The sequence below is a fragment of the Procambarus clarkii genome, chromosome 41 (assembly GCF_040958095.1).
Source record: "Procambarus clarkii isolate CNS0578487 chromosome 41, FALCON_Pclarkii_2.0, whole genome shotgun sequence".
Taxonomy (NCBI): domain Eukaryota; kingdom Metazoa; phylum Arthropoda; class Malacostraca; order Decapoda; family Cambaridae; genus Procambarus; species Procambarus clarkii.
Genome location: NC_091190.1, coordinates 20,393,862 through 20,416,855, shown reverse-complemented (window position 1 = coordinate 20,416,855; position 22,994 = coordinate 20,393,862). Strand labels below are relative to the sequence as shown.

The window sequence follows — 22,994 nt, the reverse complement described above, 5'->3', positions numbered from 1 at the left end:
TTCTTTCCTCCTTCTGCAATAAGTTCTGCTTGTAAGGTATCTTTGGTAGTGACCTTCTTAAAAAAAAAATATACTAATATATGTATATATATATATATATATATATATATATATATATATATATATATATATATATATATATATATATATATATATATATATATATATGTCGTACCTAGTAGCCAGAACTCACTTCTCAGCCTACTATTCAAGGCCCGATTTGCCTAATAAGCCAAGTTTTCCTGAATTAATATATTTACTATAATTTTTTTCTTATGAAATGATAAACCAACCCTTTTCTCTATGTATGAGGTCAATTTTTTTTTATTGGAGTTAAAATTAACGTAGATATATGACCGAACCTAACCAACCCTACCTAACCTAACCTAACCTATATTTATAGGTAAGGTTAGGTTAGGTAGCCAAAAAAAGCTAGGTTAGGTTAGGTTAGGTAGGTTAGGTAGACGAAAAAACATTAATTCATGAAAACTTGGCTTATTAGGCAAATCAGGCAAAACTCCACACCCCAGAAGTGACACGAACCCATACTGCCAGGCGCACTATGCAACTGGTGTATAAGAGACCTTAACCACTCAACCAACAGTGAGCGTACAAACGATGATGGTAGCCGAGGCTATTTGCCCATCATCCCGACGGCACTTTGTTGGTAATCTTGGGCATAGTTATTTTATCAAATCACTTCATTTTGTGAGGCTACGTGAGCAACACAAATGCGAACAAGCCTGAATGGTCCTCAGGCATATATATGCAACTGAAAACTCCATTCAGGCTTGTTCACATTTGTAGATTGGTTGATACAAGAGTGCTTAAAGGTTATGGATCTCTTGAAGCTCCTCCACTTCAGGACGGGAACCGAGGATGCAGCAGGCGTTTCCCCTCTGGATCTCCACACTGAGGCGCTGAAATAAAAAGCTGGCAGCTCTTGGGTCCCTGGTGACGTCAATGAGCTTGGAGCCCAATTCCTTGAGAAATCCCAAGGCACTCTTGCCCCAGGGGCCATGTGTCTCAGACGCTATGGGAAGAAAGATGTATTGACCTTCCAATCGCCTGTATTTGACTGATTTTGCTATTTCCCTGTGGTTGGCCACCCCACCTGCTTGATCAGCATCGAAGTGTACATAGGTGTCAGCCAGGGTGGACACGCATGTGTAGTCACACACCAAGTGCCTGCCCCTTTTCCAGGAGTATATGGTGATGCCATCAGGGCGAAGTGTGGGGAAATCCGGGTTTTGGTCCCCTAGGATGCGAGGGTCTCTCTCCGCTGGGCACTGAGCTGAGACGAGGCTCCTCTTGATGATGTCATTGACCTCGTTGTGTCTCGCACGCCAGCCCTTTGTGCTTCTGCAATATATATATATATATATATATATATATATATATATATATATATATATATATATATATATATATATGTCGTACCTAGTAGCCAGAACTCACTTTTTGGCCTACTATTCAAGGCCCGATTTGCCTAATAAGCCAAGTTTTCCTGAATTAATATATTTTTTCTAATTTTTTTCTTATGAAATGATAAAGCTACCCATTTCATTATGTATGAGGTCAATTTTTTTTTATTGGAGTTAAAATTAACGTAGATATATGACCGAACCTAACCAACCCTACCTAACCTAACCTAACCTATCTTTATAGGTTAGGTTAGGTTAGGTAGCGGAAAAAGTTAGGTTAGGTTAGGTTAGGTAGGTTAGGTTGCCGAAAAACAATTAATTCATGAAAACTTGGCTTATTAGGCAAATCGGGCCTTGAATAGTAGGGCAAAAAGTGAGTTCTGGCTACTAGGTACGACATATATATATATATATATATATATATATATATATATATATATATATATATATATATATATATATATATATATGTGTATATATATATATATATATATATATATATATATATATATATATATATATATATATATATATATATATATATATGTCGTACCTAGTAGCCAGAACTCACTTCTCAGCCTACTATGCAAGGCCCGATTTGCCTTAGACACAAGATACAAGAGTATTATATATGTATATGTCGTACCTAGTAGCCAGAACGAACTTCTCAGCCTACTATGCAAGGCCCGATTTGCCTATTAAGCCAAGTTTTCATGAATTAAGTGTTTTTCGACTACCTAACCTACCTAACCTAACCTAACCTAACTTTTTCTGCCACCTAACCTAACCTCACCTATTAAGATAGGTAAGGTTAGGTTAGGTGGGGTTGGTTAGGTTCGGTCATATATCTACGTTAATTTTTGCTCCAATAAAAAAAAATTGACCTCATACATAATGAAATGGGTAGCTTTATCATTTCATAAGAAAAAAATTAGAGAAAATATATTAATTCATTAAAACTTGGCTTATTAGGCAAATCGGGCCTTGCATAGTAGGCCGAGTACGACGTTCTGGCTACTAGGTACAACATATATATATATATATATATATATATATATATATATATATACATATATATATATATATATATATATATATATATATATATATATATATATATATATATATGTATATATATATATATATATATATATATATATATATATATATATATATATATATATATATATATATATATATATATATGTATATATATATATATATATATATATATATATATGTCGTACCTAATAGCCAGAACGCACTTCTCGGCCTACTATGCAAGGCCTGATTTGCCTAATAAGCCAAGTTTTCCTTAATTAATATATTTTCTCTAACTTTTTTCTTATGAAATGATAAAGCTACCCATTACATTACGAATGAGGTCAATTTTTTTTTATTGGAGTTAAAATTAACGTAGATATATGACCGAACCTAACCAACCCTACCTAACCTATCTTTATAGGTTAGGTTTGGTTAGGTAGCCGAAAAAGTTAGGTTAGGTTAGGTTAGGTAGGTTAGGTAGACGAAAAACAATTAATTCATGAAAACTTGGCTTATTAGGCAAATCTGGCCTTGCATAGTAGGCATAGAAGTGAGTTCTGGCTACTAGGTACGACATATATATATATATATATATATATATATATATATATATATATATATATATATATATATATATATATATATATGTATATATATTGTGACGATAATCTCCTTCAAGAGATTGAGCCTGCTCTTCCCTCCAAAAATACGTCGATACATCTATATAAAACTACTATGGAAGAAATGTCCAACAACGACAACAACACCAGCAAGGTTTGCCAGAGCGCAAAACGTATGCAGCCAGGAACACCTGCTCAGCCTCAAACCGCCAAACTACCTGTCTTGTTGCCGGCTCCTCGCTGATTGGCCGCCGGTCTGGCTGCAACTGCACTCCACCCACCATACTACTTGACGTCTGGGGCCGCCACGACCTCAGTTCTCAGAATATTCAGTGCTTTCATACGGTTAACACTTCTTCCTGGTAGACGAAGCTTTGACTTACGTGTACTAAGAGAGGTGATAGCTTAAAGCCAATATTCCTGCACCTCTCATTTTATTGTATATTGCACAGCTTGTTATTGCTCACTTGTCTTAACGTAACTTTTCATTTTGTCATTTAAATTATTCTTATTATTTTGATTGATTGATTTTATTATTCGAATTTGTATGTCCATTTTATTCATGTTTTGTTTATTTAACGTAATTAAAATTTCATTGTTAAAATTTACTTGTGTTTTGTGTGTCTTCTCCTTACCTTACCACAGACGAAGTTCCAGATTTTCTATTTTTTTTTATTCTATGTGACGAGGCCATACCCCTAGCTTTGAACAGCCGAACACCAGCGCGTTACCGTCACATATTATATGGGGGCCTGTCCTAGGAGCTTCACTCAGGTACTGGTGCCAAGTGGTAATTAATGGTAAGCGTATTTAACTTTGTTAACGTAGCTTTTACTATTTTTCATATTCAATTTCATTTTTTATATGGTGCGGTGTATTGTGCATTACGAGAGTAACATATGGTGAAGGTGAGACAACTTTGGATTACGTGGTGACTGTAGGCCGCAGTCATACTCTTAATTGGTCATCTCTCCCTCCATGTTATTACTCGTGTTTACCATCTTTGTCCCTTGGATATTTCTCATTTTGACAGATCATCATATTGGTACCCTGGTACTGTGGTCTGCCCCGGGTCAAGAGCACCCAATCTTCTGCAATCTGACTGTAGGAGGACAAAGAGGGCCATAGTTCCTCTAGCTCGAACTTTAGTTGCTGAATTGGGACCTCAGCAGCAGTTCTCGTCACCAGTTGACACCTCGCACCCCTACACGTCAGTCAGAGATGATGATACATACAACGGTAGGGAATTAGCTTACTTTTTCAGAGCACAAAAGTTCGCTAATTCTGTAAGTATCATATTAATTTCAGTAGGAAAAACTTGCTTTATGTCCTATAGAGACTCGGCAAGGTATGCCTACATCCTTGGACTACCAATTTTACTTTTGAGGCAATTAACTGTTTCATTTGTTTTCGAAACTCTGTTTCATTTGTTAGTAGGATTTTCTTGCCCTTATCCTCTTACATGAGTACCGGGTACAAGATTTCCTGCGCCCTTGATTTAAATTAATCATTTAACATCTTGTACTTAACTTTAATTGTTAAAGATCCCACAGGATAGGTACCAGTTGCCACGTTGTCCTGTTTCTGACGTTCACTATAACTGAATATTCGTGTTACATTTATTTGCTAATTTCACCATGTTTCGTCTCCAAGCTTTCCGTGCAAATCCAGCAGGTGAAATAGGGACTTTAAGTCGTGCCAAGAGGACTGAATTACAAACTCTTGCACACGAGTATCAACTAGAAGTTCCCTACCAAGCCAACAAAAATGACCTATACAACCTGTTGCTGGATTACTATTTAGAGCAAGGTAAGATAGACTCTGAAACTCATGAAACTTACTATATTGCAGATAAAACTGATTTGGCGACGATGAAACTCAAACTAGAGCTGGCCAAGATTGAACGTGAGCAGCAAAGGGAAGCCCGCGAACAGCAAAGGGAAGCAGCTGCCATACGAAGAGAAGAACAAGAACGCGAGGTCGCTTTGAGGAGAGAAGAACACGAACGTGAGGTCGCATTACTCCGTGAACGTGAACGAGTACAGCTTGAAACCAAACAACGCGAGTTGGAGATGCAACGCGAACATGACAAGCAACAAGCGACTCTGGCTCTAGAGTGTCGTCAACGCGAAATCGCCTTGGAAACTTCACACTTCACTCAACGCCAGCAAGCTACTGCCAATCTTCCCGTCAGTTTTAATATATCACATGCAAGTAAGTTAATGCCATCCTTTGTAGAAGCAGAAGTTGATGTGTTTTTTACCACCTTTGAAACCCTTGCTAATCAACTCAGTTGGCCTGTCGACCAATGGGCCACACTTCTCAGAGTCCATCTTACAGGTAGAGCTGCAGTCACACTCAGTACTCTGGCGTCTGAGAATAACTACCAGACTCTGAAACAAGCAGTGTTGGACGCCTACCTACTTTCCACAGAAAGTTATAGAAGGAAATTCCGTGACCACCTGAAGGCAAGTACCACTACCTTCCTTGAGTTTGCTAACACAAAACGGAGATATTTCATGAAATGACTGGAAGCAGCACATGTCTCTACTTTTACAGAACTCGTCAACCTGATGCTAGTTGAAGAATTCTCGAGGCGTGTGCCGCCCCCTGTCCGTCTCTACTTGGCAGATAAAGAAGAAACCGACTACCTGAAGTGTGCTAAGTCGGCTGACACTTACAGCCTCATCCACCGGCTGACACCCGAACCATCCTCCAGTAAGAAGTCGTGGTACAGTTACGAGAAAGTGAGCCCCGATTAAGCTGGTTCGCAACTGTACTGCAAGTATTGTAGACTCTATGGACAAGTGTGTTAAGTCTCAATACAAGGGAACCACTGACCCACAGAAACCCAAACCAACTCCTCCTAAGTCCGGTAAGCCTGTGATGAATGTTGGTGTTAATGTTAATGATCTTTCTCTTTTCAGTAACCACCTGTATACTGGAACTGTCTCTGCCAACGGTTCAAATCCGGAGGGACGTTTCAAATTGAAGATCTTGAGGGACACAGCGGCTCTTCAATCGATCATCTTGAAGTCGGCTGTGCCCAACATCGTCTACACCGGAGAAACTGTCTTCATCACTGACCTCACTGCTACCACTCCATACCCTCTCGCCAGAGTCCACCTGGATTGTCCCTACGTGAACGGGGAAGTCCAAGTCGCTGTCAGGGAAAAGCCTTTTCCCATGCCTGGAGTGCAACTTCTCCTAGGCAACGACTTGGCAGAAGACCTGCAACCGACCAACCTGATCGTCATGGACATACCCCAGGTGTGTAACTCTGTGCCAAGTAACCCTATTCTAGCGTATGTTCCAGCAGAGGTTCAAGAGAGTGATGAAGTTTCTCCTCCGGTTCTCGTGACCACCCGTGCACAAGCCGCACGTCCACAGCCAGCTGACTCTACTGCTACCGCTGTCCCTCAAGACCCTCAGAAACTACCCCCGCATCTGACCAAGTTGGAGTTCCGTAAGTTGCAGAGGGAAGATCTTACTTTAACACCATTGTTTTTCCAGGCTGAGACTCAACCCGACAGTATTCCTGGGTTCTTCCTAGAGGACGACTTGCTCTACCGCAGATATAGACTCAGTAAACTGAAGGAGGAGAGGAGGAGGACGATTGGGCCAACATCGAACAACTTGTGATTCCTACCAGCCTGCGGCCCACTATTCTACACCTGGCCCACGGAGCACTCTCCCACTACGGATTCAACAAGACCTACCATGGAATCCGTCAAGACTACTACTGGCCAGGTATGGTAAATAGCGTCAAACAGTACGTAAAACAGTGTCATACATGTCAGATGGCAGGCAAACCGAACATCTCCATTCCCAGAGCGCCACTGATTCCCATACAGGTGCCTGCGGAACCTTTCCACAGACTCATAATAGACTGTGTTGGTCCTTTACCTCGGACCAGTTCAGGTAATGCCTACATCCTAACCATCCTGTGTCCTACCACCAGATTTCCCATAGCAGTTCCAGTGAAGAACATCACGGCTGCTACGGTTATAAAACATCTATTGAAGATCTTCACTCAATACGGATTTCCCAGGGAGATTCAGAGCGACTGTGGTACCAACTTCACCAGTGATCTCTTCAAAAGGACACTGGAGGAGTTCAACATCAAACAGGTATTGTCCAGCCCCTATCATCCTGCTTCACAGGGTTCTCTTGAACGTAGTCATCAGACTATCAAAGCACTCTTGAAAAAGTTTTGTAGTGAAACCTCTAAGGATTGGGATAAGCAAATCGACCTTATAATGTGTATTTACAGAAGTCTCCCCAATGAGTCCCTAGGAGTATCTCCTTATGAGATGCTCTACGGCCGTAAGTGCCGTACTCCCCTTAAGGCTTTCAAAGACTCTCTCAGAGATGCCACCTTCAGTGAGCATCAGAATGTGCCCCAGTTTCTTCAAAACCTTCAACACATTCTAGAGAGAGTCCACCGCTTTGCCCATGATAATCTATTGAAAGCCCAGGTGAGAATGAAGACTCATTACGACCAGACCAGCAAAGTAAGAAAATTCAAGCCGGGAGACTTCGTCCTTGCCTATTTTCCTATCCCAGGTTCACCTTTACAAAACAGATTTTATCAAATCGGCGGTGGGGTGGTTCATATAGCCTCGGCTATCACTTCCTTATGTCCGGTCGTGATGGTCAAGCGGATTAAGGCGTCCCTGTACATACCAGTTGTGGGAGTATGGGTTCGAGTCACTTCTGGGGTGTGAGTTTTCAGTTGTATATAGTCCTGGGGACCATTCAGGCTTGTTTGCATTTGTGTTCCTCACGTGTGCCCCAAAGAATGAGGTGATTTGATAAAATGCTATGCCCAAGATTACCATCCGAGTGCCGGCGGGGAAGTGGTTCATATAGCCTCGGCTATCACTTCCTTATGTCCGGTCGTGATGGTCAAGCGGATTAAGGCGTCCCTGTACATACCAGTTGTGGGAGTATGGGTTCGAGTCACTTCTGGGGTGTGAGTTTTCAGTTGTATATAGTCCTGGGGACCATTCAGGCTTGTTTGCATTTGTGTTCCTCACGTGTGCCCCAAAGAATGAGGTGATTTGATAAAATGCTATGCCCAAGATTACCATCCGAGTGCCGGCGGGGAAGTGGTTCATATAGCCTCGGCTATCACTTCCTTATGTCCGGTCGTGATGGTCAAGCGGATTAAGGCGTCCCTGTACATACCAGTTGTGGGAGTATGGGTTCGAGTCACTTCTGGGGTGTGAGTTTTCAGTTGTATATAGTCCTGGGGACCATTCAGGCTTGTTTGCATTTGTGTTCCTCACGTGTGCCCCAAAGAATGAGGTGATTTGATAAAATGCTATGCCCAAGATTACCATCCGAGTGCCGGCGGGGAAGTGGTTCATATAGCCTCGGCTATCACTTCCTTATGTCCGGTCGTGATGGTCAAGCGGATTAAGGCGTCCCTGTACATACCAGTTGTGGGAGTATGGGTTCGAGTCACTTCTGGGGTGTGAGTTTTCAGTTGTATATAGTCCTGGGGACCATTCAGGCTTGTTTGCATTTGTGTTCCTCACGTGTGCCCCAAAGAATGAGGTGATTTGATAAAATGCTATGCCCAAGATTACCATCCGAGTGCCGGCGGGGAAGTGGTTCATATAGCCTCGGCTATCACTTCCTTATGTCCGGTCGTGATGGTCAAGCGGATTAAGGCGTCCCTGTACATACCAGTTGTGGGAGTATGGGTTCGAGTCACTTCTGGGGTGTGAGTTTTCAGTTGTATATAGTCCTGGGGACCATTCAGGCTTGTTTGCATTTGTGTTCCTCACGTGTGCCCCAAAGAATGAGGTGATTTGATAAAATGCTATGCCCAAGATTACCATCCGAGTGCCGGCGGGGAAGTGGTTCATATAGCCTCGGCTATCACTTCCTTATGTCCGGTCGTGATGGTCAAGCGGATTAAGGCGTCCCTGTACATACCAGTTGTGGGAGTATGGGTTCGAGTCACTTCTGGGGTGTGAGTTTTCAGTTGTATATAGTCCTGGGGACCATTCAGGCTTGTTTGCATTTGTGTTCCTCACGTGTGCCCCAAAGAATGAGGTGATTTGATAAAATGCTATGCCCAAGATTACCATCCGAGTGCCGGCGGGGAAGTGGTTCATATAACCTCGGCTATCACTTCCTTATGTCCGGTCGTGATGGTCAAGCGGATTAAGGCGTCCCTGTACATACCAGTTGTGGGAGTATGGGTTCGAGTCACTTCTGGGGTGTGAGTTTTCAGATATATATATATATATATATATATATATATATATATATATATATATATATATATATATATATATATATATATGTATATATATATATATATATATATATATATATATATATATATATATATATATATATATATATATATATATATATATATATATGTATGTCGTACCTAGTAGCCAGAACTCACTTCTCAGCCTACTATTCAAGGCCCGATTTGCCTAATAAGCCAAGTTTTCCTGAATTAATATATTTACTATAATTTTTTTCTTATGAAATGATAAACCAACCCTTTTCTCTATGTATGAGGTCAAATTTTTTTTATTGGAGTTAAAATTAACGTAGATATATGACCGAACCTAACCAACCCTACCTAACCTAACCTAACCTATATTTATAGGTAAGGTTAGGTTAGGTAGCCAAAAAAAGCTAGGTTAGGTTAGGTTAGGTAGGTTAGGTAGACGAAAAAACATTAATTCATGAAAACTTGGCTTATTAGGCAAATCAGGCCTTGAATAGTAGGCTGAGAAGTGCGTTCTGGCTATTAGGTACGACATATATATATATATATATATATATATATATATATATATATATATATATATATATATATATATATATATATATATATATATATATATATATATATATATATATATATATACATACATATAACTGACTGAAAACTCCACACCCCAGAAGTGACTCGAACCCATACTGCCAGGCGCACTATGCAACTGGTGTATAAGAGACCTTAACCACTCAACCAACAGTGAGCGTACAAACGATGATGGTAGCCGAGGCTATTTGCCCATCATCCCGACGGCACTTTGTTGGTAATCTTGGGCATAGTTATTTTATCAAATCACTTCATTTTGTGAGGCTACGTGAGCAACACAAATGCGAACAAGCCTGAATGGTCCTCAGGCATATATATGCAACTGAAAACTCCATTCAGGCTTGTTCACATTTGTAGATTGGTTGATACAAGAGTGCTTAAAGGTTATGGATCTCTTGAAGCTCCTCCACTTCAGGACGGGAACCGAGGATGCAGCAGGCGTTTTCCCTCTGGATCTCCACACTGAGGCGCTGAAATAAAAAGCTGGCAGCTCTTGGGTCCCTGGTGACGTCAATGAGCTTGGAGCCCAATTCCTTGAGAAATCCCAAGGCACTCTTGCCCCAGGGGCCATGTGTCTCAGACGCTATGGGAAGAAAGATGTATTGACCTTCCAATCGCCTGTATTTGACTGATTTTACTATTTCCCTGTGGTTGGCCACCCCACCTGCTTGATCAGCATCGAAGTGTACATAGGTGTCAGCCAGGGTGGACACGCATGTGTAGTCACACACCAAGTGCCTGCCCCTTTTCCAGGAGTATATGGTGATGCCATCAGGGCGAAGTGTGGGGAAATCCGGGTTTTGGTCCCCTAGGATGCGAGGGTCTCTCTCCGCTGGGCACTGAGCTGAGACGAGGCTCCTCTTGATGATGTCATTGACCTCGTTGTGTCTCGCATGCCAGCCCTTTGTGCTTCTGCAATATATATATATATATATATATATATATATATATATATATATATATATATATATGTCGTACCTAGTAGCCAGAACTCACTTCTCAGCCTACTATGCAAGGCCCGATTTGCCTAATAAGCCAAGTTTTCATGAATTAATATATTTTCTCTATTTTTTTTCTTATGAAATGATAAAGCTACCCATTTCATTATGTATGAGGTCAATTTTTTTTATTGGAGTTAAAATTAACGTAGATATATGACCGAACCTAACCAACCCTACCTAACCTAACCTAGCCTATCTTTATAGGTTAGGTTAGGTTATGTAGCCGAAAAAGTTAGGTTAGGTTAGGTTAGGTAGGTTAGGTAGTCGAAAAACAATTAATTCATGAAAACTTGGCTTATTAGGCAAATTGGGCCTTGCATAGTAGGCTGAGAAGTGCGTTCTGGCTACTAGGTACGACATATATATATATATATATATATATTTATATATGTTTTGTTTTACTTACCGCGAGTCGTTTAGCAGTGGTGGAGGCCAGCAGGGCCAGCAGCGTGAGGAACAACATGACGGCAGTGCCAACTGTGATCTATATGATATCTCAACTGGGCCAGGAGCCCTGTTATATACCCCGAGTACTCTGCCTCCCCCCAGCACCATCTCCCGTGGCATCCATCCAACACCATCTCCCATGGCACCCAGCCAGCACCATCTCCCGTGGCACCCAGCCAGCACCATCTCCCGTGGCACCCAGCCAGCACCATCTCCCGTGGCACCCAGCCAGCACCATCTGTGGGAAAATATGGCTCAGAATAATGATAATAAATTTAATATATAATTCGAAGGACCATTCTTATGAAAATACAATAAATTAGAGAACCAGTGCCTATGGATCTCTTATATAGAGTGTAACTGAAATTTATTAATAATATAATAAATGAACTGTAATTTACTTATTATTATTAACATCTTTATTGACAAAATTAATTACAATTTTGCCTAATCCGAGGATTTTGATTAAGTCTTATTAGAGTGAGGATAATGCTGGTATTCACTGTCACGCAGGACAGAGGGTCATACATAAGACAATAGGTCTAAACTGTAGGCAGAAGTACATATATATCATGGTTACAATCAATGTTTTAATGTATGGATATGTGAAAACAACTTTCTATTGTCCACTGCCACACAAGGGCAGGGATGGGTTCATAACTGATGCAGCTTAGAAGTAATATAAATAAAAATTGTTTTTCATTCTTTAAAATGGACAAGCAAATTTTGGATAAACTGTTAGGATGTCATCCAGAACACCTGAGTCAATAAAATAGTTACACAGTTGGTGGTACAAGAGGCCAGGAGGTCTAAAGTCCTTTACGGCTTCACATTCAACAATATAGTGTTCTAGTGAATGTATTAAAGGTTTATCACAGAGTTTACAATCTGAGTATTCTGGTAGTGGCTCAGCCTCACTAACCTGCCAGATGTGTCTATAGCCAAGGCGAATTCGCGCAATGACTACATCACATTGCCTTTACTGTAAGCTATAGAGCCAAATCTCTCCACACACTTTGAGGGGTTAAGTGGTAAAGAGAAGTTAGTGCACTTCACTTAATAAAATAATGAGATGCTAATGCGCATCAATTCACAAATCACATATATAATTAATATGCAGGAATATGATATTAATAAATCAATGAATACTACTACAGGCTATCTACAAAAAGGGTAAGACAGCTTAGCTGTTAGTAGGAATAGCAGCATGCGTCTCCGATACTCGTAAACTCGTCGCCGTAAACTTGTTTCAGTAGGCTACTCTGGGAACACGTGATCGTTGTAGAAGTTATCGTCTCTCTGAAGCTTGTACTCCAGCTGAAAGACGATTCACATGTAAAATCTATTTGAGAACATATGATTCTACACGCAGGCGATGAGTCACAATAACGTGGCTAAAGTGTGTTGACCACACACTAGAAGGTGAAGGGACGACGACGTTTCGGTCCGTCCTGGACCATTCTCAAGTCGATTGTGATTCTACATGTATTCATGGAAATTAATGTGGGGAGATAAGGGAAAGGAAACTTTGCATCTTGACGACTAACAGTCCAAACTCTAAATTATATTAATTTCACTACTCTATAGTTAGCAGTGTTAGTAAAATATATTACACAGTACAAGAATAGTTTCTTAATGTACTGAATGTTAGTAATTAAGTGTTGGAAATTTCCAACAAAACTCAGGGAGGAGAAACTACGGGTTGCACAGTTCATGGTTAAGTACTGATGCACCTATTCCCTTTCCTGAAGTTATATTCATTACTTACATTTTAGTAAGCTAGTATGTTAGTATGTACATAACGGATGTCCCATATCTGTGAAACAGATGTGACACTAAGTCTTTATGGGAACATAAATTAAATGTTGAAAATATGAAATTATTAAGTCATCTAAAATCAAGAAATCTCTAAAATCTACAGCAAAATCAATGATTAGTGTCGCTATGACTAGTAATGGGTGAATTACTTAGTCCCTGAATTGTTCTACAGACTCAGAAAATATTCTTAAGAACAGATGACTATGATCTGCTATTAGGTAGAAGAAACTACTGTATCAGTTGTAATCTGACATTGTTATAAATTAATTAAAGAATATAAAGTATTAATCATTACGTCACTCAAGATCAAGGAGACTTCGAAACCACAATGAGGTCACTGTCTAGGGTCACCGTGACTTGAAACTATAGTTACTAGACACTAACTCATCACTGAAGCATCATGATCACCTCAAACTCAAATGAGGAATTGTCTGCACTTAAGCAGAATGAAAATATGGCTTAAATTTGCACTGTGGTGCAGTAGTCATTTTAGACTAATAGTATAACTAAGTTTCTAACCTCGCTAAATTTTATTTTTCCTTCTTGAGGGATAGCTAAGCACAGAATCAATTAAAAATTCATGGGTGAGCAGTAATGTCTACTCATATTAAGCATGTTATGTTACAGTGCTATAGCCCTTGTAAGACGTACCTTGAGGCTACCTTGAGGTGCTTCCGGGGCTTAGTGTCCCCGCGGCCCGGTCGTCGACCAGGCCTCCTGGTTGCTGGACTGATCAACCAGGCTGTTAGACGCGGCTGCTCGCAGCCTGACGTATGAGTCACAGCCTGGTTGATCAGGTATCCTTTGGAGGTGCTTATCCAGTTCTCTCTTGAACACTGAGGGGTTTGCCAGTTATGCCCCTTATGTGTAGTGGAAGCGTGTTGAACAGTCTCGGGCCTCTGATGTTGATAGAGTTCTCTCTCAGAGTACCTGTTGCACCTCTGCTTTTCAACGGGGGTATTCTGCACATCCTGCCATGTCTTCTGGTCTCATGTGGTGTTATTTCTGTGTGCAGGTTTGGGACCAGCCCCTCAATTATTTTCCACGTGTAAATTATTATATATCTCTCCCGCCTGCGCTCAAGGGAGTACAGATTTAGGCTCTTTAGTCGGTCCCAGTAATTAAGACGTAACGAAGCACAGCACTTAAATTTTAATGTTAATTCATTAGATTATGGGAAACCTAAGGATGCTGGACATAATTAATTCAATGTTACTACGACCAATCTTGAATGGATTATCCCAACCTATACGTTTCACGGTTTAAAGTTCTCTGTTATATGTTCACTTACAGATTTGCAAGTTTTCAATTTTGCTGGTGCTGGTTTCCTCAAAAACGTTTCTAAGACTGCTTAAAGGCAGGAGCGAGAAAGAGGAAGCAGCCCAAACAAAACTAAAGCAACACTGCATGTAATATTTCATCAGGTGAATCACTAGAATCCTAGTGCAGAAAAACTTTGATTAAACATTGTTGTCTTGTTAAGACCAATCTAAGGTTTTCTTAGCAGACTTTAAACGCCAGATAAATTTGGACCTTGGTCATGGTAAATTTGCAGGTATGGAAGTTTCATGATGACTTCATGTTCCCGCGAGATTCATTGGGTGCTAGAATTTCTAGCCTAATCTTATTGATTTATATAGGGGACTGAGTGTGGTAAATTATTACTGTCGAAAATAGTTTTAGGTCTACAGAGGTGTCAAAAGTTTGGTCGCTGTGACATACACCTGTTTAGGCTGCGGACCACTGATTATCCATTGAGATTCATAAAAACATCTCGGCGAATATTAATTGAACCAGGCTCAATCTGGATTTATTACTCAGCTGGTTTTTTTATATTTAATCTAATAGCAAAACTAGTATGGAAGCAGACATTTTGTTCCTTAACTAAGCTTAAAGCAAAAGATTAATCCTCTACACAAAACCTAAATTATATAACACATCGAATCGAGGGGATAGTACATTTTGAGGAAAGAAAAGTTGAGGGTATTTTCACTTTTGGCTTATCACTGTTAAAAGTATATAACAGCTCTCGCTTTCCCCTATCTTCGGTAAACCTAGGGAAGCATCGCACTTCTGGCTGCTATCACTCTCTCAACATCTGCAGTATTAGTGTTTATATACTGAGTTTACTTTAATCCTGAATTATGTTCAAAACTAAAGTATAATTCTTAGTTGGTCAGTAAGCTATGGCGGTCATCTTAATAACCCTCCAGAGGTTAAAAATCCTTAAGCCCAAATTAAAAATATAAATAAGGAATTGTTTTCTCAAATTCGTAAAACTGTGTTTCCTTTTAAGGTGTTCCTTGTCTTCCTGTGATGCGTAAGGTATTTCGGCATTTACTCCTGTTCACACGCCTTGAACCGAATCACCTCAAAAAGATTTACTGAGACACGTCGGCTTGTCTGTCTTGATTGCATGAGAAATATTCCCACATATGTCCTTGACAATGGTGCCCTAAGCGTCGCTGCTTTATCAATGTGAGAACAATTGAAGTGGAGTAGGGAACACCGCCTTGAACCTATCAGTTTTTGGAAAACATACCCAGTAACAATTCTTATGTGTATATAAGTTATATATATATATATATATATATATATATATATATATATATATATATATATATATATATAATATATATATATATATATATATATATATATATATATATATATATATATATATATATATATATATATATTATATTTAGCTGAAAACTCACACCCCAGAAGTGTCTCGAACCCATACTGTCAGAAGCAATGCATCTGATGTATAGGATCCCTTAACCACTCGACCAACACGACCGGACAAAAGAGGATGGTAGCCTCGGCTACCATCCTCTTTTGTCAAATCAACATATATAATGCTTTTACTTAGTTTTATTTTATTAAAACTAATTTATAAATATATATATCAGGGGCACCTGACAGCTGAGTAGACAACGCTTAGGATTCGTAGTCCTGAGGTTCCGGGTTCGATCCCCGGTGGAGGCGGAGACAATTGGGCAAAATGTTTCTCTCACCCTGATGCCCCTGTTACGTAGTTGTAAATAGGTACCTGGGAGTTAGACAGCTGCTACGGGCTAATTCCTGGAGGATGTGTAATAAAAAGGAGGCCTGGTCGAGGACCGGGCCGCGGGGACACTAAGCCCCGAAATCATCTCAAGATAACCATCATATGAAGGATCTTAATAACCATGGAAATACATGAGGGCAAACGACAGAAAAAATGTATAATGACAGTGTTTGGTCCTTAAAACCTTTAAAAATAAATCTCGAAAAAGGTATACTAAGGATTGAAGGGACATTAGGTTAAGAGATCCTTACTTGGAACAATGACGAGTAGAGAAAAATAAAACACACGGAAAGAAGTGTTAAAATTTGTATTTATCTTAAATGTTAATTGAACATTTCAAAGATATCGAAAATCCAATTGGCGGGTTGACATTTTACTGGCATAGCTGTTTGCGCTTGTCACAAGATAATACACAAAAAAATTTCCTATTTAATTTAAACGTTTTACAAAAGGCCTAGCTATAAAATATTGGACAAAATTCACATTAATTTCATCATAGCTGAATGCATTACAAGAATGAGTGTTCAACTTAGGCAAGCAATCTTTTAGAATACTAGTGTTAGAGTGCAGAAGTCAGGCAACAGCCTAAGATGTAGACCAGGAGATATTCAACTATTCCACTATAAAATCTATCACGCCGTGATCAGTCCGGTCAGACATGTATTGGAGTCCCTCCAGCTGGTGTTCTCGAGTCTCACTGCAGTCACCAGTAGCTGCATAATGCCAGGTCCAAGTACCCTGTAAATGACATAATAACCAATCTACATCATTTATACACTTAGCAGAACCTCAGTGTTCAGTGTTGGGCTTAAAGCTTATTAACTGTTGGAGGGTTATTAGGGCCGTCACAACAGCTTACTGACCAACTAGCAAATATACTTCATAACACTTCACTTCATGTGGGCAGAACCCTTACGGGGAAAATATGAAAAAGTTTTATTGTTGTATTAACCATTGGGCTGCTTATTAGTTTTATTAACCCTTAAGCTGTTCAATAATTTCATTAGCAATTAAGTTGCTCAGTAATTTCACTAACATCTAAGCGGCTCAGTAGTTCCCTCGCTACTCAATAATTGTATTAACCATTAGGCTGCTCAATAGTTCTAACGCTTAGGCTGCTCAATATTTTTGACCGGAATACTATACTATGTGCAATTTTTCAGGACAATTAAATAAATCGTTCTTATGAACACAAAGAGATGGAGAATTCAGAACAAATAATTAAATAATTCTAGAGGTGAGCTTAGCTTAGAAGGGTAAATGTAAATCATGCAAAATGATACATTTTGTTTAAAAAAATTGAATATGAAACAAACATTTTGTATTTATAAAGTTTTAGAGAAAGATATGGAAATTATGAAGTGAACCCCAATTATATGACTAACCTTCGTGTGAATTAAGCAAAACTAACCAAAACTGTTATTGGACTGCTGATGTGAATGTTAACAAACTTTGCAATTAACTCATCATCCATGTTTTAACTACGTTTACTAAATGAATATTGGGGTTCAGTTCCTGAGCCAATAATGTACTTCTATAATATTTACACTACCACTCAGAGTATGGGAATGGGTAGGCTCCGTTAAATGTTCCCCTACCACTCAAAGGATGGGTACAAGGCGCATAATAAATGAGCTAAACTAACACACTAGAAGGCGAGACATAAAGAGCACTTCCCGGTAGTCGGTGATAGGTAAGTACCCACTTACAATATAGCCTTCAGTGTAGGCGTAATCCAAAAGGTCTTCCAGCGGGGTGCCGGCAGAACAGGCGGACGAAAACTCGCCAATCAATATCTGCTTCTCGAGGTTGTAGTCAGAAGGCAACACCTGCAACCAGAGACGAAGCACCAGTGATATATACAGCCCGTCCTCCAAACAAAGACCCAAAAGTGATTCCATGCACCCGCCAAACCCCCTGTTTATGAATGAAAAACGATTTACACACGACTCACAACTGCTGACGTTCGAACATATCCGGAACATGTGCTTCACTGACGAATTTTGTTTGAATCACAACGCTATAAATGCTTCACCCGCGTACTACAAATACAAATAATCGCCAACAGAACCTAAACACCTAACCTAACCTATCCTATGCCTATGTATACACAATATGCTATTATAATATTAATTTATACTTGCGAAAATTCCCGTTTTGAATGAACAGCATGTTAAAATTTATGAATACGTCTGTGGGGTTGACCGCTGAATGTAATGGACCTGAGTCGAGGACGGGTTGATATATACGTTCCTTATTGCGTCATAATAAAGCAGCTAGCGTGTCAACCTCAAATTTATGAATTCTTACTGAAATTACACAATTCACATAAATACTTATTAATAGTTATTTTTACACATGCATTATTGTGGGTTAGCAATTATTAAGAAGAATTAAAAATAATGGTTATAAAAGTTTAAAATTTATAATTGAAATATAATTGCAATAAACTTTCATTGATCTTATTTCTGTGGAAAATACTGTATCCTAAGTTAATAAAATGAGTCAAAAATATATTACCATCAAATATTATATACTGTAAAACAAAAATAATGAATTTGCATATTTTCCCCTTACTCTGCACACGGATAGCATTTGACTGTTGAGTACCTATTTACTGTTATAGGTGAACAGAGGCATCAATTGAAAGAAAACATGTTCAACCGTTTCTGTCCTGCATGGGATTAAACCGCGGTCTAATGGTTGTGAGCCGAGGACGTAGACCACTGTGCAACAGGTTGCTGTTTAACCAAAGGAAGAACACCAGCCAGGCTGAACACAGACTCACAGTGAAGGGGTCGCCTGTGATCCAGGCGCCTTGCCAGTCGTAGGTGTGCATCTGGTAGAAGTCAATCCCAGCGCCGGAGCCGCCAGCAGCCTGGTTGAGACACTCGTCAGAGTAGTAGTTGTGCGTGACGGGGAAGACGTCGTTCTGGTAGACCTGGCCTGGGGACGGATTCATCACATATCCTTAGATTTTTATATTAAAAAACGTTTTTTTTATATATATAATTAAACTATTACTTTTTTTTATTTTAACGAAGCCTTAGTTGCATTAAATTTGGAATACCTCGTGTTGTAATCCACAAGTTAGTAGGAATTATTAGCTAGAGGATCATTACTACAACACTTAACGAATGATGATTGGAAGTACATGTTAAGTAGACAGACTATGGATCACATATCTAAGAAAGGTCAATGGATTAAGACCGAAGCTGTTTAGCCAAATTAATAATTCCGGGAAAGAGGAATTATTCTTCGTCAGGCTTCTAGGAACAAGATTACCGCTCTAGGGATAAGGTTAATCGGATTATACCTTCCTTGAGAAGCGGGGTGAAATGGTTGAGGTAGATGGCTGACTGGAGTCAGTCTGATTGTGGGAGTTGAACTGGCAAGTCCTCCGAGGTCTCCGTTTGTGGCAGCAGCGAAGTGTAGCAGACAGCTATGCGAGAACCTGATGTGATCTTAGTGACGAAGTTAAGTCTGCAGTATGTGAGTATTGAATGAAAGACTAACCGGGTGTGGAGCGTTGTAGTAATCATTCCGTATTAGGGACTTAGGCGGAAGTTACGAGTGTGGGTGGTGATCGCGGAGGTCAAGTGGTCTATGGGTATTGGAAGCGTATTGACCTAATAGAGTATGTTAATATGTTATTATTTGTCAGAGTCTATTCTTTGTAATTAAATGACAAAACCCGACGGCCTTTAAATACCTTCCATATGTTCATTCATTGTGTTCCAGTACAAACCTAGTGGTACGCCTCAAGGGTCTGGTGTGTGTAGGAGTATAGGTGGTAGTAACGGTTGCTGAGGCAAGGTGTTATGTGTTGTGTAATCGCTGTGTTCGGAATGAACCGGGGTTCAGTGTCACGACATATTTGGTGGCAGCGCAAACAGGTTTTGGAACACTGTGAGAGATGAAGGAAGGAAGTGTGTTACTGGTTTAGTTGGTGAGGGAATGTTCGGGAATTGGTAGACGTCGGGTTGTGTTCAGGACGGTGGATATTGGGGTGAGGAAGGGAAGGTGTGTGGGCCAGTTAGTGGCCATAGTGGGGTGTGGGGCCAAGGTGTGTGGCCAAGTGGAGTGGCCACGTTGTGCGGCAGGGAAAAGTCCCCTAAGGGGTGGAAACAGTAGTGTGGGGAACTGATAAGTGACGTTGTTAATGGTGGCTTAAAATTATAAATGATTCTAGTGAGATTAAGGGAATAAGGCCAAGTAAGGTTACTGTACGGCAAAGCGTCAAGCTGGTTCATACACGAGCACATAAAGGGCGAGTAGCCATGACGGGTACGGGTAGTAATAGGGGCGCCAGTGGCCAGGCCACGAGTAATGTCGGTCAGGGTGAGAGTGGGGATAACACGGCGGCGTTGCTTACGGCGCAGGCGGCAGCGTCAGAGACAATTGGGAAGGTTGCACAGTGGTTGAAAAATGTGTTGAGCACGCATGAGACGACTAATGCAGGACCTAAGGTATATGGAGACATACCCACGTTTTGGGGCGCCAAACGGGATTTGAAAGGTCAGTTACTGACGGATATTAGAACATTTTTCTTTCCTCTAGAGAAGGCGACTAGTGTGGGGTCATGGTCGGATCAGGCAAAGATTGCATTGGCATATTCCAAGGTGAAAGGGGAAGCAAAGACCCTGCTCAACTCGGCGGAAATTAGAGAAATAAATAGTTATAGCGAGTTTAAGCAGGAACTGATAGATCATTACGATGTGCAGCACGATGCAGTAGAACTAAAGGCTCAGTTAGCTGCACTTAAACGAGAATCAGGGGAACAATTAAGGGCGTTTGGCCATAGAATAAGACTCTTGGGTGATGTGATTGAGCGGACGGAAACGCAGTTCACGGGGGTAGTCAGAGATTCTATGCAACGGAGTGTTTTTATCGGTGCATTACCGCGGGAAAGTGCGTTACACTGCAGGGAAGCTAAGTCTTTTAAGGAAGCGGTGAAACATGCAGTGTTTTGGGCGGAGAAAAACCCGACACATAAACTGACAGGATGACATTTTCAAGGAAGTGTCCCCTAAGGAACGGGCAAATCTTGCAGACACGCAAGAGAGAAAGGCTCAGCTCTGGGCCCCAGTAGCTCAGCCAGTGGAGGATGGACCCGCGGCGGGGGTCACACATTCCAAGGGCAAGGGGCGAGGTGCTCCTCGACGTAACAATAATAAGGGCTGGAAGCTGTAGCGAGTAGATTATCCCAATAATATACTCGCTCCAAATATAGTGTTAATATTCCTGTCAACCTTTGGAGATGAATGAGGTGAGGCGTTGCCCGGGCAACACGGTGAGGTGTTGCCCGAGCAATATAAGCAGCAAGAATAGCAAACACTAACTAGTCTACTTTCAAGTGTGGTCTAGAGCAGACACTTGCGAGATACTGTACCAACGCTCAGTGCGCTCAACTCACACCAACGTATCACCTGTGTACTTCTGTATATTCGACCAAATATATATATAGTATCTTAGTGTCTGTGTTTATTTGTCACCATACTTTACGTAACAATAGAACCGTTACATTGGTGACCCAGTGAGTGAAAAAGAACACCTAGTCACAAACTAGATCTTCGTCATGGATTTATCTACCAGGTTTCCAGCATACAATGCAGATGAGTCAGAATTTTGGTTCATGCAGATGGAGGCTATTTTCGACCTTCACGAAATTTCGACTGAGAAAGCCCGATATGCGTGTACCCTGTCAACACTTACCTCGGAGGCTATGCACACTGCCTCCGCTGTCATCACTGCGCCATCACCGGACACCAGGACGTACACTGCATTGAAGGCCGCTCTTCTACAGGCAGCAATGAAACGCCGCATTCAACAAAGGGACCAACTCCTCACTGACAAAAGGTTAGTAGACAAAACACCAGCCCAGCTTCTGCGGCATATTCAGTATGTGATGCATACTGCAACTGGTCCAGCCCCCAGCGAGATTGTGAGATCACTGTGGATACAACTCTGTCCAAAACACATTCAACCGGCCCTATTCAGTATGGCTGACGACACCCCATTAGCCCAGCTGGCCACACTGGCAGACCGGCTTCATACGACGTCTGATAACGCTACGCTGTCCCACCTCAGTGATACACAGCAGACTACAGACACCCAACAACTCTACGTCCTCCAGAACCGGCGTTTTTTCCACCCAGGGAAGACGTACCATGCGAATCCAGTATCAGTCTCTAGGCGACAGCGAGAACGTCGTGGAGAGCTTTGTTCTTACCACCAGAAGTTCGGACACCAAGCCCGCAACTGTAGGGCTCCTTGTTCCTGGTCGGGAAACTACTTCGGCGGGGACTGTTAACGGCCAGTGACCCCGCCATTTCAAACACTACACTGCTCTACATATCTGACGTCATAACCAAACGCCGTTTCCTCGTTGACACAGGTGCAGCAGCTAGTGTGTTGCCTCCCCACTGGTCAAACCAACCCGTACTCCTGGTTTGGACTTACGAGCCGCCAATGGTACGTCCGTCCGTACATATGGGACCCGCGCCCTGGTTCTCGAGTTCGCCTCTCTGGGTCGCTTTACGTGGACTTTCCTCATAGCGGATGTGGAACAACCCATTCTTGGATGGGATTTCCTGCAACACCATCGACTTATGGTGGATCCCGCAGGTGCAGTACTTCGAGCCTCTCCTAGTACCTCACCACAAGTTAACATCGTCACCCCAGTCGCATCTACGGAACTTCAAACAC

The 22,994-nt window shown here is 41.0% G+C and overlaps 2 protein-coding genes across 2 annotated transcripts in view; both read right to left on the bottom strand.

Annotated features, from left to right (window-relative positions):
- LOC123761103 (mannan endo-1,4-beta-mannosidase) overlaps positions 1 to 11,607 on the bottom strand; it is a 26,329-nt gene extending 14,722 nt beyond the window's left edge. Inside the window, exon 1 of the mRNA XM_045747047.2 lies at positions 11,355 to 11,607. Coding sequence (XP_045603003.1) covers positions 11,355 to 11,411 — 57 coding nt within the window. The 5' untranslated portion in view covers positions 11,412 to 11,607. The remainder of the gene's footprint in view (positions 1 to 11,354) is intronic.
- A 4,969-nt stretch (positions 11,608 to 16,576) lies between these two features.
- The window catches only part of LOC123761223 (mannan endo-1,4-beta-mannosidase-like), a 76,470-nt gene continuing 70,052 nt past the window's right edge, over positions 16,577 to 22,994 (bottom strand). The window contains exons 2-4 of the mRNA XM_069339458.1: positions 19,075 to 19,232; positions 17,996 to 18,115; positions 16,577 to 17,024 (exon numbers count right to left, since the gene is read on the bottom strand). Coding sequence (XP_069195559.1) covers positions 16,899 to 17,024; positions 17,996 to 18,115; positions 19,075 to 19,125 — 297 coding nt within the window. The 5' untranslated portion in view covers positions 19,126 to 19,232 and the 3' untranslated portion in view covers positions 16,577 to 16,898. The remainder of the gene's footprint in view (positions 17,025 to 17,995; positions 18,116 to 19,074; positions 19,233 to 22,994) is intronic.